General features: G+C 38.8%; 1 protein-coding gene across 10 annotated transcripts in view; it reads right to left on the bottom strand.

The window, feature by feature from the left end:
• The window catches only part of IFT88 (intraflagellar transport 88), a 129,974-nt gene that overhangs the window by 59,723 nt on the left and 53,122 nt on the right, over positions 1-17,129 (bottom strand). For all 10 annotated transcript variants that reach the window (XM_027064499.2, XM_027064501.2, XM_027064502.2 and 7 more), the window contains one exon: positions 3,919-4,018. In XM_027064499.2, coding sequence (XP_026920300.1) covers positions 3,919-4,018 — 100 coding nt within the window. The remainder of the gene's footprint in view (positions 1-3,918; positions 4,019-17,129) is intronic.

The following is a 17,129-nucleotide window of genomic DNA, read 5'->3' as shown; positions in this document are numbered from 1 at the left end:
TTTCACAGTAGGGTAGGTACAGCCAGAGAGTAGTAAATATCGGGCCTTGTGAGTCTTATGACACGGTTTAGTGTCTATCCCGCATAATGGGGTGTAAGTGAGGTTTTTACCTAAAGGACACAATCAAATTTACTCTTTGCAAATCAGAATTTCTGCTTTTGGCTATCAGAGATCAGCCTACAGAAGACCATTCTACAGAGAACAATTAGAAAATTTATATTAAAATACTAAAAATATCTTTGGAAGGCACTACAGCACTACTGAGACAACCAGGATCTGAAGGTCAAGATCCCAGAAAATGTTCAGACTAAATAAGCAAAGGAAAAGAAGAGATGAAAAAAAGGTCTCAGATGAAAAAAAGAGACATATGGGAACATAGCAAAAAGGTCTAAGACAAACATAACTGGAACTCCAGAAAGGAAAGAAAGACTAATGGTCGAGAATTTTTCCAAAACATGACAGAAACTAATTCTGGGACTACGACAAAAAATTATCTCAAGTAGTTCCAAATATAATTATATTTTCAAGCCATGAGAAATGAAAGTACATTTTTAACCACTTGGCAGGTCTGAGACCATCCTAACCAAACAGGATATTTGGAATGGTCAGACACCTTACATGAAAAGTGAGTGAGTACTCAATCTAGAAACGCCTGAGAAATAACAGGAAAAAAAGCAGGTAAAGGCAATGGGTTTTCCTTCCTTCCTTCAAGATACATATACTGAACAGAAAATGCATGGCTTTGGGCACTTTCTGCTTTTGGAGAGAGTGGAGTCCAACCAAAAACACTGCTTTAGTTTTTACAATGCTCACAAGCTGCTGCTAGTGAAAATATCTTGACAAATCTGTGTGCTGTGAAAGTGTCTGACCTCAAACGAAGCCTCGAATATAGCACCATTTAGTGTGCTGACTCAATTTTTTTAAGGATACATTCTACATATGTAGGTTCCAATAGAAGTAATTATTCTTTTCAAGTTTTTTTGTTTGTTTGTTTTCTGAGAGAGAGAGTGCACGCGCAGGGGAGGGGCAGACGAAAAGGGAGAGGGAGAGCGAGAATCGCAAGCAGGCTCCGTGCCCAGCGCAGAGCCCAATGCAGGGCTCAACCCCATGACCATGGTATCATGATCTGAGCCAAAATCAAGAGTCACATGCTCAACCGACTGAGTCACCCAGGTGCCCCTCTTTTCAAAGGTTTTTGATTAAAGAAAATCACTGAAGTTTCTAGGCTAGTAGTTCATAATTCCACAAAGAAGAAAAAAGACCCCAACATCATATGCTCACTTTTGAGATTCTCCTTCTCACTTACTTTCTTGGAAGGATCTTCTGCAGAATTGCCAAGAAGTTCCTAAAACGCACTTCAGAAATTATTGCTACTTATGTTGTTCATCCTATAGGAGTTATCTCATTGACTCTTTATACAACGTCCATGGCTATTAATGTAAAAGTCACTGCTGTTTTGAATCTCTAAGTTTTATAAGATACATTTCCCTTTGAGTAAGAATTCTGAGGTTTTAAACTTTAGTTTTAGATTGTGTCAAAATAAATGTATGTGTTAATTTAAAATATAAGGCACATGAATAGGTGTAACTCATGTATCCATTAAATTCTCAAAAGTAAAGTGTAGAGAGAAAATAATCAGTTTTCTGATATTTATGAAATCTGTAAGTAGATTATCAAAAGCAAGCTAACAACAACAAGTAAAAAAATGGAATGCCATATAGTAGTTTAGCTTACATCATTCCTTTTAGAAACAGCTATTCATACTATTAATAAAGCTATTAATAAAGTGTCTTAGATGTGGCGCCTGGGTGGCTCAGTTGGTTAAGCATCCAGCTCTTGGTTTTGGCTCAGGTCATGATCTTGTGGTTTTGTGAGTTCAAGCCCTGCATTGGGCTCTGCACTCGCAGCGCATAGCCTGCTTGGGATTCTTTCTCTCCTTTTCTCTCTCCCCCTCTCTCCCTCCCCCACTCACATTATCTCTTTCTCTCTCCCTTTTCTCTCTCCCTTTTCTCTCCCTCCCCCACTCACACTATCTCTTTCTCTCTTAAAATAAAGAAACTTAAAAAAATGTTTTTTAAGTGTCTTAGATTTTAAAATTTTCATCTTTATTAATTTGCGGCTCACTGTTAACAAGACTTTAAGACTACATATAACACCAAGTTATTCTCCCCCCCAAAAGGTTACTATGAATTCAAATAATATGTAAAAAATGATGCAGTGCTATTTAAAATAACAGAAATATTTTGAACTTTAAAACATTCATTTAAAAACATCTGAGAGAATAAAAACATTTCATATTTAAAATTTCTAAACTATTCTAAAAACGCTATGTAACTATTCTAATAAAAGAAATATTTTCAAGATTTTTTGCTTTGAAATGGGTGGTTTTCAAAACCGTTCTTTTACACGTTCAATGAATGCATAGCCAATATTTGTTTTTAAATTTTTTTTTAAGTAGGCTCCACGACCAATGTGGGGCTTGAACCCATGACCCTGAGATCAAAAGCCACATGCTCTACCAACTGAGCCAGCTAGGCAACCCCCAATATTACTGTTTTTAAAAATAAAATATATTATAGGGATGCCTGGGTGGCTCAATCAGTGGAGCGTGTGACTCTTGATCTCAGGGTTGTGAGTTCGAGTCTCATGTTGGGTGTGGAAATTACATAAAAATAAAAATCTTTAAAAATTTAATTAATCAAAATAAAATATTGTAACATCGATTCCTTTACAAGTGAAACTGATAAAAGTGTACCAATAAAATTAAATTTAGCTATAAATAGCAAAACAAATAATGGAAAAAACATTGTTAATTTGGGTTGTGTTTTCCTTTCTTCCCCCCACAAACAATTAGGAAAATAGATATACTTTCATTTTGGCTTTCTTTCCCGACTGATGCCATCTAAGCTACTGGTTTCTGCATTCCACTGCATCTGTCCACACATGATCACGGGCCTTCAGCCCAAACTACTTCATTTCATCTACCTTTGGCTTTTTATGGATTTTTTTCTCTATTACAAAGGTGACTACAAAGCAGAACTACCATCACAAAGAACCACACTCTGAGATTTCAGCATCTTTACTTAGCTACAGAATTATAACCTCATATTAAAAGGTATATATTTTTCTCTTTTATTTGAATTGTAGTCCTCGTCAAATGGTCATTATGAGTTATGTCAACCCAATCCCTTTTAACCTAACAGTGTTCCTTTCAACTAAGGTTTATTATACCCACCTCATCATACTTACAATATACAAACAAAAGAAACACAAAGTCAAAGCAGCAATGTTGAAAAGAAAGCAGAAATTACATTTTTAAAACATAAGTAAACTAATTAAAATCTTGAAAATGCAAATGGAACACAAAATATTTTAAAGACTACGGAGGGGGGAGCACCCATTCCATCTTGACCCAAGGCAGCAAGGCAGCAGTGATACCAGCAAGATGTCCTGGAGGACTGTGAAACTGTGCTTAGCAATGGGACCCTTTTATGCCCAAAGCAACGTTCCAGAGTAAACCAAATACACAAAACAGGTCACGGGAAAGCTCTCTGGTGAAGACAGGACGATGGAAGCACCATGCTGCTAGTTGGGCTCTTGGCCTTCCCTGCCTCTAAAAAACCTTACAGGTTTAGAGAATAGTTTGAAAACCTCTAGGGGAAAAGTTGTTCTCTGGACTAGAACATGGCTTAGTAATTTAGGAACCACGCGTTACGTGACAAGTATTTACGCTGAGACAAAGAGGACAAACAGGTCAAAATTAAAGTAATACTATATTAATAGAAATTATGTTAACACAAATAAAAATATTACTCAACTTCAGAATAATCACAGATAACAGTATTCTAGAAGCAGTTTCCCAATATTATTGCTTTGACCAAGTAACATATAAAACATCTAAAACTTTAAAAAACTTACTTGGTTAAAGTCCTTTTGTCTCAAGTATGTAATTGCTTTGTTTATTTCCAGATCATTTGCTAGCTCTACATATTGAGAGGCTTTCACAACTTCAACACACCTATGATGTAAAGCATAAAAAAAAGTTACTTTGCTTTGGCATTTTTATGTTGCTGGTGGCTTCCTTAAAACTGACTTTTCAAAAAAATTTTAAAGTGTCCCTAGCACTATCTAAGGCTAAGCACTTGATTTCTTCCGATGCAGGCAGTAAGTTACTAAATTCTTCAGTTCTAAACTGATTTTTTTTTTTTACTCAACTACTGATTTTTTTACCCAACTTTTCATTAGCTTGTTGTCACTTCTAATTATTTATGGTATTTTAAGTGAAACTGGATTTATATCCATAGTCTCATTTTTAACTTAACTACTAAAACAATTTTAATTTGTAACAGGTAAAAGTATTTCTATGTATTTTTTCATCTTAAATGCTCTGATGGTGAGAAAAATTCTATAGAGTATGTTTAAGTTTTGTGTCCAAACTTGACGACTATAGATCTGTTCCTCAAAGGGCACAGAACATTTGTTTTTAACTATATATCAGGCACTGCATTAATTCCTTTATAAGCATTATCACACTTAATAGTTTTTTTTTTAATGCTTAGTTTTCTAGAGAGAGCGAGAAAGAGAGAGCGCACACATGCACGTGAGCAGGGGAGGGGCAGAGAGAGAGGGAGAGAGAGTCCCAAGCAGGCTCTGCGCTGTCAGCGTAGAGCCTGGCGCAGGGCTCGACCCCATGAACCTTGAGATCATGACCTGAGCCGAAATCAAGAGCCAGATGCTTAACCGACTGAGCCACCCAGGCGCTCCAGCATTATCACATTTAATCCCCACAACAACCCTGAAAGACAGGCATGCTCTCTGTTTTACAGATAGGAAAACGGAAGATCTGAGATCACACAGCTAGAAAACTGGCAAGTGAAAATTTGAAACCCAATTTTTATTGACAGCAAAACCCACTTCACCAAGACTTTCTTTCAAATTGAGGTCAACTGAAATCAGTTTAGTGGATCATGACCTTTATTTAAAAAAAGAGAAGAAGAAAATACTAAAGGGCAATACGCATAATAAGGGCAATGATTGCTTCATGCAACATGTTTCTGCAAACTATGTAAAATAAATGTCTGAGGTTCTGGTTCAAAAATGTTTCAAAGCCACTGGCCTGGACAAATAATTTAAAAACATTAAAGCAAAAGATCTCTTTCTTCAGGTAGAATCTTTCATTTTATCTTTGACTTATAAAAGAGCACGTCTGCTTGCAGTGGAGAGAGAGGACTTGAAGCCCTGCCTGCCCGGCCCCCCTTTGAATGGCCCTCTGTCCCCAGCCCCACCCCCAACAAAGGAGCCTGGAGACATGGCTAATGAGGGTGTGAGGGCTCCAAGCTAATGATCTGGAAACCACTGACACTTGTTGAATGTCTACTAGATGTCAGACATTATATACCAAATATACAGGGGCTAAAAAAGGATAAACAAAATATGGTTCATGCCCTTACAGGGGATGCAGACCAGTAAATTAAGTTCGTGTAAGAACTGTTACAAAGGAACACAAGAATGCAGTGGCAGAGAATCTAAACCAGACTGGGGAAAGGCATTCTAGTGATATCTACACTCAGTTTGAAACTCAACTTTGTATTGCTTACAAGAGACACACCTTAAATTAAGAACGCAGAATATCAAAAGTAAAGTGAAAATAAAAATACCACTTGGGAATGCAAGCTGGTGCAGCCACTCTGGAAAACAGGATGGAGGTTCCTCAAAAAACTAAAAATGGAATTACCCTACGACCCAGCAACTGCACTACTAGGCATTGATCCAAGGGATACAGGTGTGCTCTTTCGAAGGGACACTTGCACCCCCATGTTTATAGCAGCACTATCCACAATAGCCAAAGCGTGGAAAGAGCCCAAATGTCCATCGATGGATGAATGGATAAAGGAGATGTGGTATATATATACAATGGAGTATTACTCGGCAATCAAAAAGAATGACATCTTGCCATTTGCAACTACGTGGATGGAACTGGAGGGTATTATGCTAAGCGAAATTACTCAGTCAGAGAAAGACAAAAATCATAAGACTTCACTCATATGAGGACTTTAAGAGACAAAACAGATGAACATAAGGGAAGGGAAAGAAAAGTAACATAAAAACAGGGAGGGGGACAAAACAGAAGAGACTCATACATATGGAGAACAAACTGAGGGTTACTGGAGGGGTTGTGGGAGGGGGATGGGCTAAATGGGTAAGGGACACTAAGGAATCTACTCCTAAAATCATTGTTGCACTATATGCTAACTAATTTGGATGTAAATTTTAAAAAATTAAAAAAAAAAAAGAAAAAAGAAAAAGAAACCCTCTTTGCGGCTTCCCAGGAGAAACAATGAAGATACCTTTGTTAAGACCCTTGGGAATGCTGGTGGAGGGGATTTCAGGATACTAGCAGATGCCTAGGGAGACAGAAATTCCTTCCAGAGATAGGAGAGAATTATGTCATGGAAGATGAGTCTGACCTTGGGATTTCAGCTTGGATAGAAAAAGAGCTTTTTTGAGAATAAACTCTGGAGGGTTTCTGAATGCCCTCCAGGGAAGCTCTTGAGAACTTGTTCTAAATGTCCTGTAGAGAAGTTTCTAAAGCTAAAAGAGTATGGCTAACTCATCAGAGCCCCAAATAGCTGTATTCATCATGTAAAGTCAATTCAAGATCTTCTAAGAGAAGTAAAGACAAAACAAAACAACTCTTTGGACTTAAAAGACACAAAGCTCAACACGTTAGGAAAACTCTCAAAAAAAAAAAAATGAAGTTCTGATAATAAAGTTATGAATGACTCTGAAAACAAAAAACACAACACTGATCAATCTACCAGGGATATACCTCTAAATCTTCATGCAACCAATAACATAATTTCAAAATAATATAAAGAGAAGTTAATAATCTAAAAGAAGAAATGTAGAAATCTACAACTGCAGTAAAAAACTTTTAACAGACCCCTCTCAATAGCTAAAAGAATAACCAAACAAAAATCAATAATAAAATGACAAATTCCTTAAAAATGCACCTTATCCAAAGTGACACAAGAAAGTCAAAATAATCTTATAATTATTAAAAAAGTAGAATCTGTTTAATAAAACCCTCCCTATAAAGACAACTTTGAATGCAGACAGCTTTACTAGTAAATTCCTGTTTGTTTAATAAAGAAATAATACCAATCTCATAAACTTTTCCGGGGGGGGGGGAACCACATCCAAACTTGTGATATAAAGTCAGCTTACCCTTGTTAACAAAGTCAAAGACATTATTTTTTAAAATGTTTTATTTATTTTTGAGAAAGAGAGTGAGCGGGGGAGAGGCAGAGAGAAAGAGAGCGAGACAGAGAATCTGAAGCAGGCTCCATGCTATCAGCACAGAGCCCGATGCAGGGCTCAAACTTATGAGTTGTGAGACAGATCATGACCTGAGCTGAAGTCGGACGCGTAACTGACTGAGCCACCCAGGTACCCCCAGAGACATTATTTTTAAAAATACAAACCTCATCCTTCTCATTAATATGGATGGGATAATGCTTAGGTAATGATTAGCAAATCAAATCCAGTGATATTTTAAAAGGATAATACATCACAATCAAGTGGAGTTAAATTGATAAGAATTGATAAAAATTCTTAGCCTGACCAGAAACAAAAGTAAAAATTCCTTAATTTGATAGAGTATTTACAAGAATCCAATGGCAAACATCATACATAATGGCAGGTTGTGAAAAGTTTTAACCCTGTGAATTCGGGAAAAAACAAAAATGCCTACTATATCACCACTTCTATTCAGCACTGAACTGGACATCACAGCCAGTGTAATGAAGCAAGAAAACAAACAGAAAGAAGCATAAAGATTGACTAGAAAGAAAGAAAAGTGTCGTCATCTGCAGATAGAATAAATGTGTATTTAGATAACCCAAAAGAATCTAGAGATGACTATTTGAAAAAGTAAATTTATTAATAAGGTCAGTGGATAAATATCACTATCTAAAATTCAACTGTATATCTACATACAAGAAATGCACAAGTAGAAAACAAAATTTTAAAACTATGCTGTATGCCATTAGAAACATCAAACGTGTAGGAATAAATGTAACAAAAGACATGCAGATCTCTAGACTTAAAACTAAAAAGTATTTCAAAGAAATTACAAAGACCTAAATGGAGGAATGTATTGTACTTACGGATTTGAAAAGTAAACATCTTAAAGATGTCAGTTCTCTCCAGCCTGATCATTGGATTTCAATAAAATCCCAATTATTTCCCCAGTAGGTCAAGAGAAGTGACAGACAAGCTGCAGACTAAAAGAAATCATTTGAAAAACACTGTCCAGACCTTTGCTAAGCTACTGTGCCCTACTGCTACCTTGGCGTCCATCTTGTTTGGCCACGTGGCCTGTTGGGACCAAAAACTAACACTAGCCTCTAACACAAGTATGTGTCCCAGGCAGCAATCTGTAGAGCACCAAGCAAATCTAAGTTCCTGATAGGACTTCCCCAAAAGTCCTTGTGATAAACAGTCCCCCCCCACCTCCCAAGGCCTTCCCCTTATGCACCCCCCTACACAGACCCTCATGGAGCTTACTGACGCCCCTACTCTTTGGTTTGAATGGACCCATCTGGCCTTATGCCAGGAGCCCCAGAACACTCCACCCACAGATGCTAGTAAGTCATGTGCCCCAGGTCCTGCCTCTCTCTCTGCCTGTATCTGTCTTGACTTCCCTGGGTGGCATTGTCAGGTATGCTGTGTACTTCCTCTAGGGTCTATAACAAACTTACCTCAGTTTCTCATGGTCGAGAATAATATTCCATTGTATGGTTATACCAGTACACAGCAATGAAAATGAACAAACCAGAGCTACATGCAACAACATTGCCAACTGCTATAGAGTAAAAGACACCAGACACAAAACAACAGGCATGGTACGAGTCCACCTATATAATGTTTAAAAGAATGCAAAACTAAATTATAGTGTTTAGGAATGCCTGGTTGTGTGGTTAAAGTATGTAGAAAAGCTAGGAAGTGATTTACCATTTCTCTGGAGATACCTGTCATCCTTCAGAGTGGGAGGGGCAGGGTCTGGGATAGGCTCAGCAGAGCTTCTAAGGTGCTGACTATGTTCTCTTCTTTAAATGTTATTTATCTAAGCTATGTAATGACATAGGTGTTTGCTGTGTGATAAATCACTGAGCTGATGTTATTATTTTGTACAATTTTTATGTGCTTTATATTACACCACAAGGTTAAAAATAATTTTAACCCTATATTAAATGAATTAACAAAATATAGTAAGAATGACAGAATGATATATAATTGAAAAATCCAAATAATGTCAAGACTGAATTTTCCTTTTTCTTTATTTAAATTTTTAAAAATTAAAAAAAATTTTTTATATATATAGATTCCTCAAGTGGGAGAGGGACAGAGGAAGAAAGAATTTTTAAAATTTTATTTAAATCCAAGTTAGTTAACATATAGTGTAATAATGGTTTCAGGAGTAGAATTTAGTGATTCATCACTTACATATAACACCCACTGCTCATCACAAGTGCCCTTCTTAGTGCCCATCACCCATTTAGCCCATCTGCCCACCAAACACCCCTCCAGCAACCCTCAGTTTGTTCTCTGAATTTAAGACTCTCTTATGGTTTGCCTGTTTTTAACTTATTTTTTCCTTCCCTACCCCTATGTTCATCTGTTTTGTTTCTTAAATTCCACATGAGTGAAATCATATATTATCTTTCTCTAACTTATTCAACTTAGCATAATACACTCTACTTCCAACCATGTTGTTGCAAATAGTAAGATTTCATTCTTTTTGATTGCTGAGTAATATTCCATTGCGGGGGTGGGGGTGGTGTGTGTGTGTGTGTGTGTGTGTGTGTGTGTGTGTGTGTATCACTTCTGTATCCATTCATCAGTCAATGGACATTTAGGCTCTCCACAGGTTGGCTATCATTGATAGTACTGCCATAAACATTGGGGTCCATATGCCCCTTCCAATCAGCATTTTTGTATCCTTTAGATAAACACTACAATGTGCAATTGCTGGGTCATAAGCTAGCTCTATTTTTAACTGTTTTGAGGAACCTTCATATTGCTTTCCAGAATGGCTGTACCAGTTTGCATTCCCACCAGCTGTGCAAAAGTGTTCCCCTTTCTCCGCATCCTCGCTAACATCTGTTGTTTCCCGAGTTGTTAATTTTAGCCATTGTGACAGGTGTGAGGTGGTATCTCATTGCAGTTTTTTTTTAATTTGCATTTACCTGATGATGAATGATGTTGAGCATCTTTTCATGTACCTGTTAGCCATCTGGATGTGTTCTTTGGAAAAGTGTTCATTCATGTCTTTGGTCCATTTTTCACTGGATTATTTGTTTTTTGGGTTTTGAGTTTGATAAATTCTTTATAGATTTTGGATACTAACCCTTTATCTGATACATCATTTGCAAATATCTTCTCCCATTCCATTGGTTGCCTTTTAGTTTTGTTGATGGTTTCCTTCACCATGCAGAAGCTTTTTATCTTGATGAGGTCCCAGTAGTTCATTTTTGTTTTTGTTTCCCTTGACTTCAGAGATATGTCTAATTAGAAATTGCTGCAGCCAAGGTCAAAGAGGTTGTTGCCTGTTTTCTCCTGTAGGATAATGGTTTCCTGTCTCACATTTGTCTTTTATCGATTTTGAGTTTATTTTTGTGTATGGTGTAAGAAAGTGGTCCAGATTCATTCTTCTGCAGATCTCTGTCCAGTTTTCCCAACACCATTTGCTGAAGAGACTGTTTTTTCCATCGGATAGTCTTTCCTGCTTGTCAAAGATTAGTTGGCTATAGATGTGTGCGTCCATTTCTGGGTTCTCTATTCTGTTCCATTGATCTCTGCATCTGTTTTTGTGCCAGTACCATACTTTCTTGATGATTACAGGTTTGTAACACAACTTGAAGTCCAAAATTGTGATGCCTCCAGCTTTGGTTTTCTTTTTTATCATTACTTTGGCTATTCAGGATCCTTTCTGGTTCCATACAAATTTTATGATGGTTTGTTCTAGCTCTTGAGGAATGCTGGTATTATTTTGATAGGGATTGCATTGAATATGTAGATTGCTTTGGGTAGCATCAACATTTTAACAGTATTTGTTCTTCTAATCCATGAGCATGGAATGCCTTTCCATTTCTTTCTGTCTTCTTTAATTTCTTATATAAGCTTTCTATAGTTTTCAGCATGCAGATCTTTTACCTCTTTGGTTATGCTTATTCCTAGGTATTTTATGGGTTTTGGTACAATTGTAAATGAGATCGATTCCTTGATTTCTCTTTCTGCTGCTTCATTATTGGTGTATAGAAATGCAACTGATATCTGTACATTGATTTTATATCCTGCGACTTTGCTGGATTCATGTATCAGTTCTAGAAGTTTTTTGGTGGAGTCTTTTGGGTTTTCCAAAAGGAAAACAAGGTTCTCACTCTGTGAAGAGTGAAAGTTTGACTTTTTCCTTGCTAATCTGTATGCTTTTTCTTTCTTTTTGTCTGATTGCTGAGGCTAGGACTGCCAACACTGTGTTGAACAGTGGTGAGAGTGGACATCCCTGTTGTGTTCCTGATGTTAGTGGGAAAGCTCTCAGTTTTCCCCTTGAGGATGATATTAGCTGTTGGTCTTTTGTACACGGCCTTTAGGATGCTGAGGTATGTTCTTTCTATGCCTACTTTCTTGAGGGTTTCTATCAAGAAAAGATGCTGTATTTTGTTAAATGCTTTTTCTGCATCTATCAAGAAAATCATATGATTCTTACCCTTTCTTTTATTAATGTGATATATCACATTGATTTGTGGATACTGAACAAGCCCTGCAGCCCAGGAATAAATCCCACTTGATCATGATGAATAATTCTTTAAATGTATTTGTTGGATTCGGTTTCCTAGTATCTTGTTGAGAATTTTTGCATCCATGTTCATCACGGAGATTGGTCTGTGGTTTTCCTCTTTAGTGGGGACTTTGGTTTTGGAATCAAGGTAATGCTGGCCTTGAATGAGTTTGGATGTTTTCCTTCCATTTCTATTTTCTGGAACAGCTTCAAAAGAATAGGTGTTAAGTCTTCTTTAAATGTTTGGTAGAATTCCCTGGAAAGCCATCTGGCCCTGGACTCCTGTTTGTTGGGAGATTTTTGATTACTAATTCAATTTCTTCACTGGTTATAGCTCTGTTCAAATTTTCTATTTCTTCCTGATTCAGTTTTGGTAGTTTATGTTTCTAGGAATTTTTCCATTTCTTCCAGATTGCTCAATTTGTTGGTATATAATTGTTCACAATATTCTCTTATTATTGTTTGTACTTCTACAGTGTTGGTTGTGATGTCTCTGCTTTCATTCATGATTTTATTTATTTTGGTCCTTTCCTTTTTCTTTTTAATAAATCTGGCTAGGGGTTTATCAATTTTGTTAATTCTTTCAAAGATCCAGATCCTGGTTTCGTTGATCTGTTCTGCTGTTTTGTTTTGTTTTGTTTAATATCATTGGTTTCTGCTCCAATCGTTATTATTTCCCTTCTACTGCTGTTTTGGGGCTTTATTTGCTGTTATATTTCCATTTTCCAGCTCCTTTGGGTGTTAAGATTAGGTTGTGTATTTGAGACCTTTCTTCCTTCTTCAGGAAGGCCTGGATTGCTATATACTTCCCTCTTATGACTGCCTTTGCTACATCCCAGAGGTTTTGGACTGCCATGTTTTCATTTTCACTGGCTTCCATGTACTTTTTCACTTCCTCTTTCATTTCTTGGTTAACCCATTCTTTCTTTAGTAAAATGTTCTTTAATCTCAAAGTATTTGTGGTCTTTCCAATTTTTTTCTTGTGATTGATTTCTATAGAAGTTTCATAGTGTTATAGTCTGAAAATATGCAAGGGATGATCTCAATCTTTTTGTACTTGCTGAGGGCTGATTTGTGCCACAGCATGTGATCTATTCTGGAGAATGTTCCATGTACACTTGAGAAGAATGTGTATTCTGATGCTTTGGGATGAAATATTCTTCATGTAAACTGTTAAGTCCATCCGGTCCAGTGTGTCATTCAAAGCCAGTGTTTCCTTGTTGGTTTTCTGCTTAGGTGATCTGTCCATTGCTATAAGTGGAGTGTTAAAGTCCCCTACTATTATGGTATTATTATCAATGAGTTTATGTTTGTGATTAATGGACTTATATGTTTGGGTGTTTCTTTGTTGGGGGCATAAATATTTACAAGTTTTAGATCTTACTGGTGGATAGACCCCTTAGTTATGATATACGATATAATGCCCTTCTTCACCTCTTGTTACAGTCTTTGTTTTAAAATCCAGTTTGTCTGGGGGCGCTGAGGTGGCTCGGTTATTTGAGCATCCAACTTCGGCTCAAGTCATGATCTCACAGTTTCTGAGTTCGAGCCCTGCATCGGGCTCGCTGCTGTCAGTGCAGAGCCCACTTTGGATCCTCTGTCCCCCCCTCTCTCTGACCTTCCCCACTTGCTCTCTGTCTCTCTCGTAAATAAATAAACATTAAAATCTAGTTTGTCTGATAGAAGTATGGCTACTCCAACTTTCTTTTGATGTCCATTAACATGATAAATGGTTCTCCATCCCCTTACTTTCAATCTTCCAGGTGTCTAAAATGACTCTCTTGTAGGCAGCATATAGATGGCCCTTTTTTTTTTTTAATCCATTCTGATACCCTATGTCTTTTGATTGGAGCATTTAGTCCATTTACATTTAGAGTGATTACTGAAAAATATGAATTTAGTGCCATAGTGTTGCCTATAGAGTTGGAGTTTCTGGTGATGTTCTCTGATCCTTTCTAGTCTTTGTTGCTTTCGTCCTTTTTTGTTTCGTTTTGTTTTTTCTCCAAATAGTCCCCCTTAAAATTTCTTGAAGGGCTGGTGTAGTGATCACACACTCCTTTCATTTTTGTTTGTCTGGGAATCTCTTCATCGAGAGAGAGAGTCTTAAGCAGGTTCCATGCTCAGTTTGGAGACTGACACAGGGCTCAATCCCACAATTGTGGGATAGTGACCTGAGCTGAAATCATGAGTCAGACGCTCAACCGAAAGAGCCACTCAGGTGCCTTTTTTTTTTAAATAGCCACATTAATATCATTTTAAAAAGTCTTTAATGTAAATCAATCTCAAAAAGCTAGGTCTGAATGAATAGAAAAATAATAGTCTTTAAATTTCAAAACTGGTTCCCTTTTACTGAATGATTTAACATAAGATACAAGGAACTGGTCTAATGGGTCCAGGTCTAAGGTGAAACAGAAGACTCCATACTGAGTTCTGTCTTGATGATATAATATAAATATTATTCAAATGGAACAGAAATCCGATAGCTTAGTTTAAATGTTTCTTTATGTTAATTTCAAGTCCTAAAAATTATCCAGACATTGAGCAGATGTTATTTATATCTTAAAAAGCCTCTTCTTTAGTTTTTTACAAAGAACAAGACATTTGAGGAAAGCAGACACGGAGGAAGTATGACACCCACAAAGAACCATTATGGAATGTTTTCCTACCTATGAAACATCTTGTAACCCCAGGCAAAGGCTCTGATGTTGACTGTAAACAGCACAGCCCTGCATTTAAAAATATAGACAGATAAGCAGATAGGTGGAGAGACAGATATACACATGGGTTCCGTATGTGTAGAGCCACATAAAATGTACACTATATGCACCCATGTCCACAAACACATATAGAGTAAAGTTTCTGAAAAATATGATGTAAGCTTTACATCTTTCTTCAAAGTTACTAGAAACATGGGCTTTCATGTAACCTGAGCTTTGGTAAATTTTTTTTTTTCAACTGCCAAGTTCTATCTAGGGAAATGAACGCCTACCTAGTTAACACATAAAGAAATAGGACTTAATACATTTTAGGTTATAAATGGAGTCTTTAAAATACCCATGTGTTATAACAAGTGTATTATGAACACTATGTTTGTTGGCAAAAACTAACACTTATATTAGTTTTCTACTGGAGGATCGATGTCAGCAAAATGGTGGTATAGGAATTTCTAGTGCCTGTATCCTCCCAGAAATATCAATTTTAAGACCTATCCATGCACGAAAATACTTCCACAAGAGCTACGGATTCTAGGTGAGGGATTACACCACCTGGGTGGAGGTGAGCTATATGAAAAGATAGGCTAGATAGATTCACACACCCTCTTTACCTCTCCTTTGAGCCCAGACAGCTCAGCATGGAGAAAGGGAGCCTTTCTGTGAGAGAAGTTGAGTAAAGTAAGTGTCTGACTTCACCACAGCCTCCAGTCCAGCTTGCCCCAGCACCAGAGTGACTCTCATTGCCCTTAATGGCTCTGGCAGTCTCCTGTGACTCCAGGCCGCTGCCCACCCTGGTGCCTATGGGGTTCTACATCCTTAGGTGGCTCCTTGGTAGTGCCTGTGAAACCAGGTGGCCCGCTTGCCCCAGTGCCTGTTGGCTCTGGTGGCTACAAGTGGCTCCTGCAAACCTAAGTCCCTGGCCCAATGGGCACCAGTAGGCCCCAGTGGTTCCAGGCAACCTCCACGGCCCCAGGTTCCCAGACAGCTCCCCAGCCAGCTCCCACGAACCCAGGCTCCTGGCACATCCCAGCATCCGCCAGCTCCCAGGCAGCAACTTTGGCCCTGTGCTTCCAATCAGCACCTGTAAACCCAGAGATAGTATGACTAGGCCTAGACACAGGATGACTACTGTGTCCTCAAGCTTTCAAGCCACCTCAGCACCAGGCTAGCTACTAGCCCCAAGCCTCCAGACCATCCCAGCCCCAGGTCAACCCTCCTCCAGGAATAAAGGAACTGGCAGCACCATTTCCCTCCACCGGCCCAACATAAACACACATCCACCCACGGGACTTGCTCACACCGCTGCCTCTATCCCTGCACATTGTGCTTCTGCCAGTGTACCCCTTTCGACAGGCCGCCTTAGTCTGGATGGTCCAGGGCCCCTCCCCCAGATAACCCACGGCACCAAAGCTTGCCCGCATGCCAGCCCCTCTGCCCTCCGCTGTGCTTCAGCAGATCCGCCCTCTCCAGTACACTCTTGGCCAGAGCCCATACAGGATGGTGCCGCAGGCCTGGTAGTGTGCAAGCAGCCCCTACAGTGGCCAGCACCACTCCAAGGTGACTTCTGCCCTGGAGACTGGGAAAAATAACCACACACACACACACCAGTCAGATGGAGGCCCCAGCCGTGGGCTGGCGGCAGACAACTGGTCCAACTGCAGGCCCTGCGAACCGGTGAAAGCTTCTCAGGGGACAACACAGGGAAAGCATCCTGCAGTTTGGTGCTACTGTATCTCTGGCAAATGCTTGTTCTGCCTCGACTGGAGCCCAAGGCCTCTCCAGACTGGCCCACCACACCACAAAGGCAAAGGGAGCCACTGCAGACGACTGGACCGAAGGAGAAAGTGGCTCAGCCACACAGCAGGGCACACGCATCACACACAGGAGACATTCTCTGAAGCACCAGGGTGTCGTAAACAGGGAACACTGCATGGCAGGGCTTACGAGACCACTTCTTTACGAGACCAGTACTTTAGGGGTGCCTGGGTGGCTCAATAGGTTCAGTACCTGACTCTTGATTTTGGCTTAGGTCATGATCTCACAGTTTGTGAGACTGATCCCTGCATCAGGTTCTGTGCCGACAGCGCGGAGCCTGCTTGAGATTCTCTCTTTCCCTCGCTCTCTCTTCCTCTCTCCTGCTCTCTCTCTTTCTCTCAAAATAAATAAATAAACATAAAAAAAAATAAGGCCAATGCTCTAAAGAACAGGGGACAGCCTGACTTTTCTCACACACTGAAACAGACACAGAGAGACAAACTGAGGAGACAGAGGAGTATGTCCCAAACAAAAGAACAGGAGAATATCACAGCAAGAGACCTAAGTGAAACAGAGGTAAATAATATGCCTGATAGAGAATTTAAAGTAATGATCATAAAGATACTCACTGGACTTGACAGAAGAGTGGAGGACATAAGTGAGACCCCTAATGATGAGATATAAAAGAATCCATCAGAAATGAAAAATACAATAAATGAAATTAAAAATACATGAGATAGTATAAATAGTAGGCTAGACGAGGCAGAAGAACCAATCACTGACCCTACAGGATGGAGTAAGTGAAAGTAATCAAGCTG

The sequence above is a fragment of the Acinonyx jubatus genome, chromosome A1, assembly GCF_027475565.1.
Source record: "Acinonyx jubatus isolate Ajub_Pintada_27869175 chromosome A1, VMU_Ajub_asm_v1.0, whole genome shotgun sequence".
Lineage (NCBI taxonomy): Eukaryota > Metazoa > Chordata > Mammalia > Carnivora > Felidae > Acinonyx > Acinonyx jubatus.
Note: the sequence above shows the minus strand (reverse complement) of the source record. Positions and strands in the feature narration are given on the sequence as shown.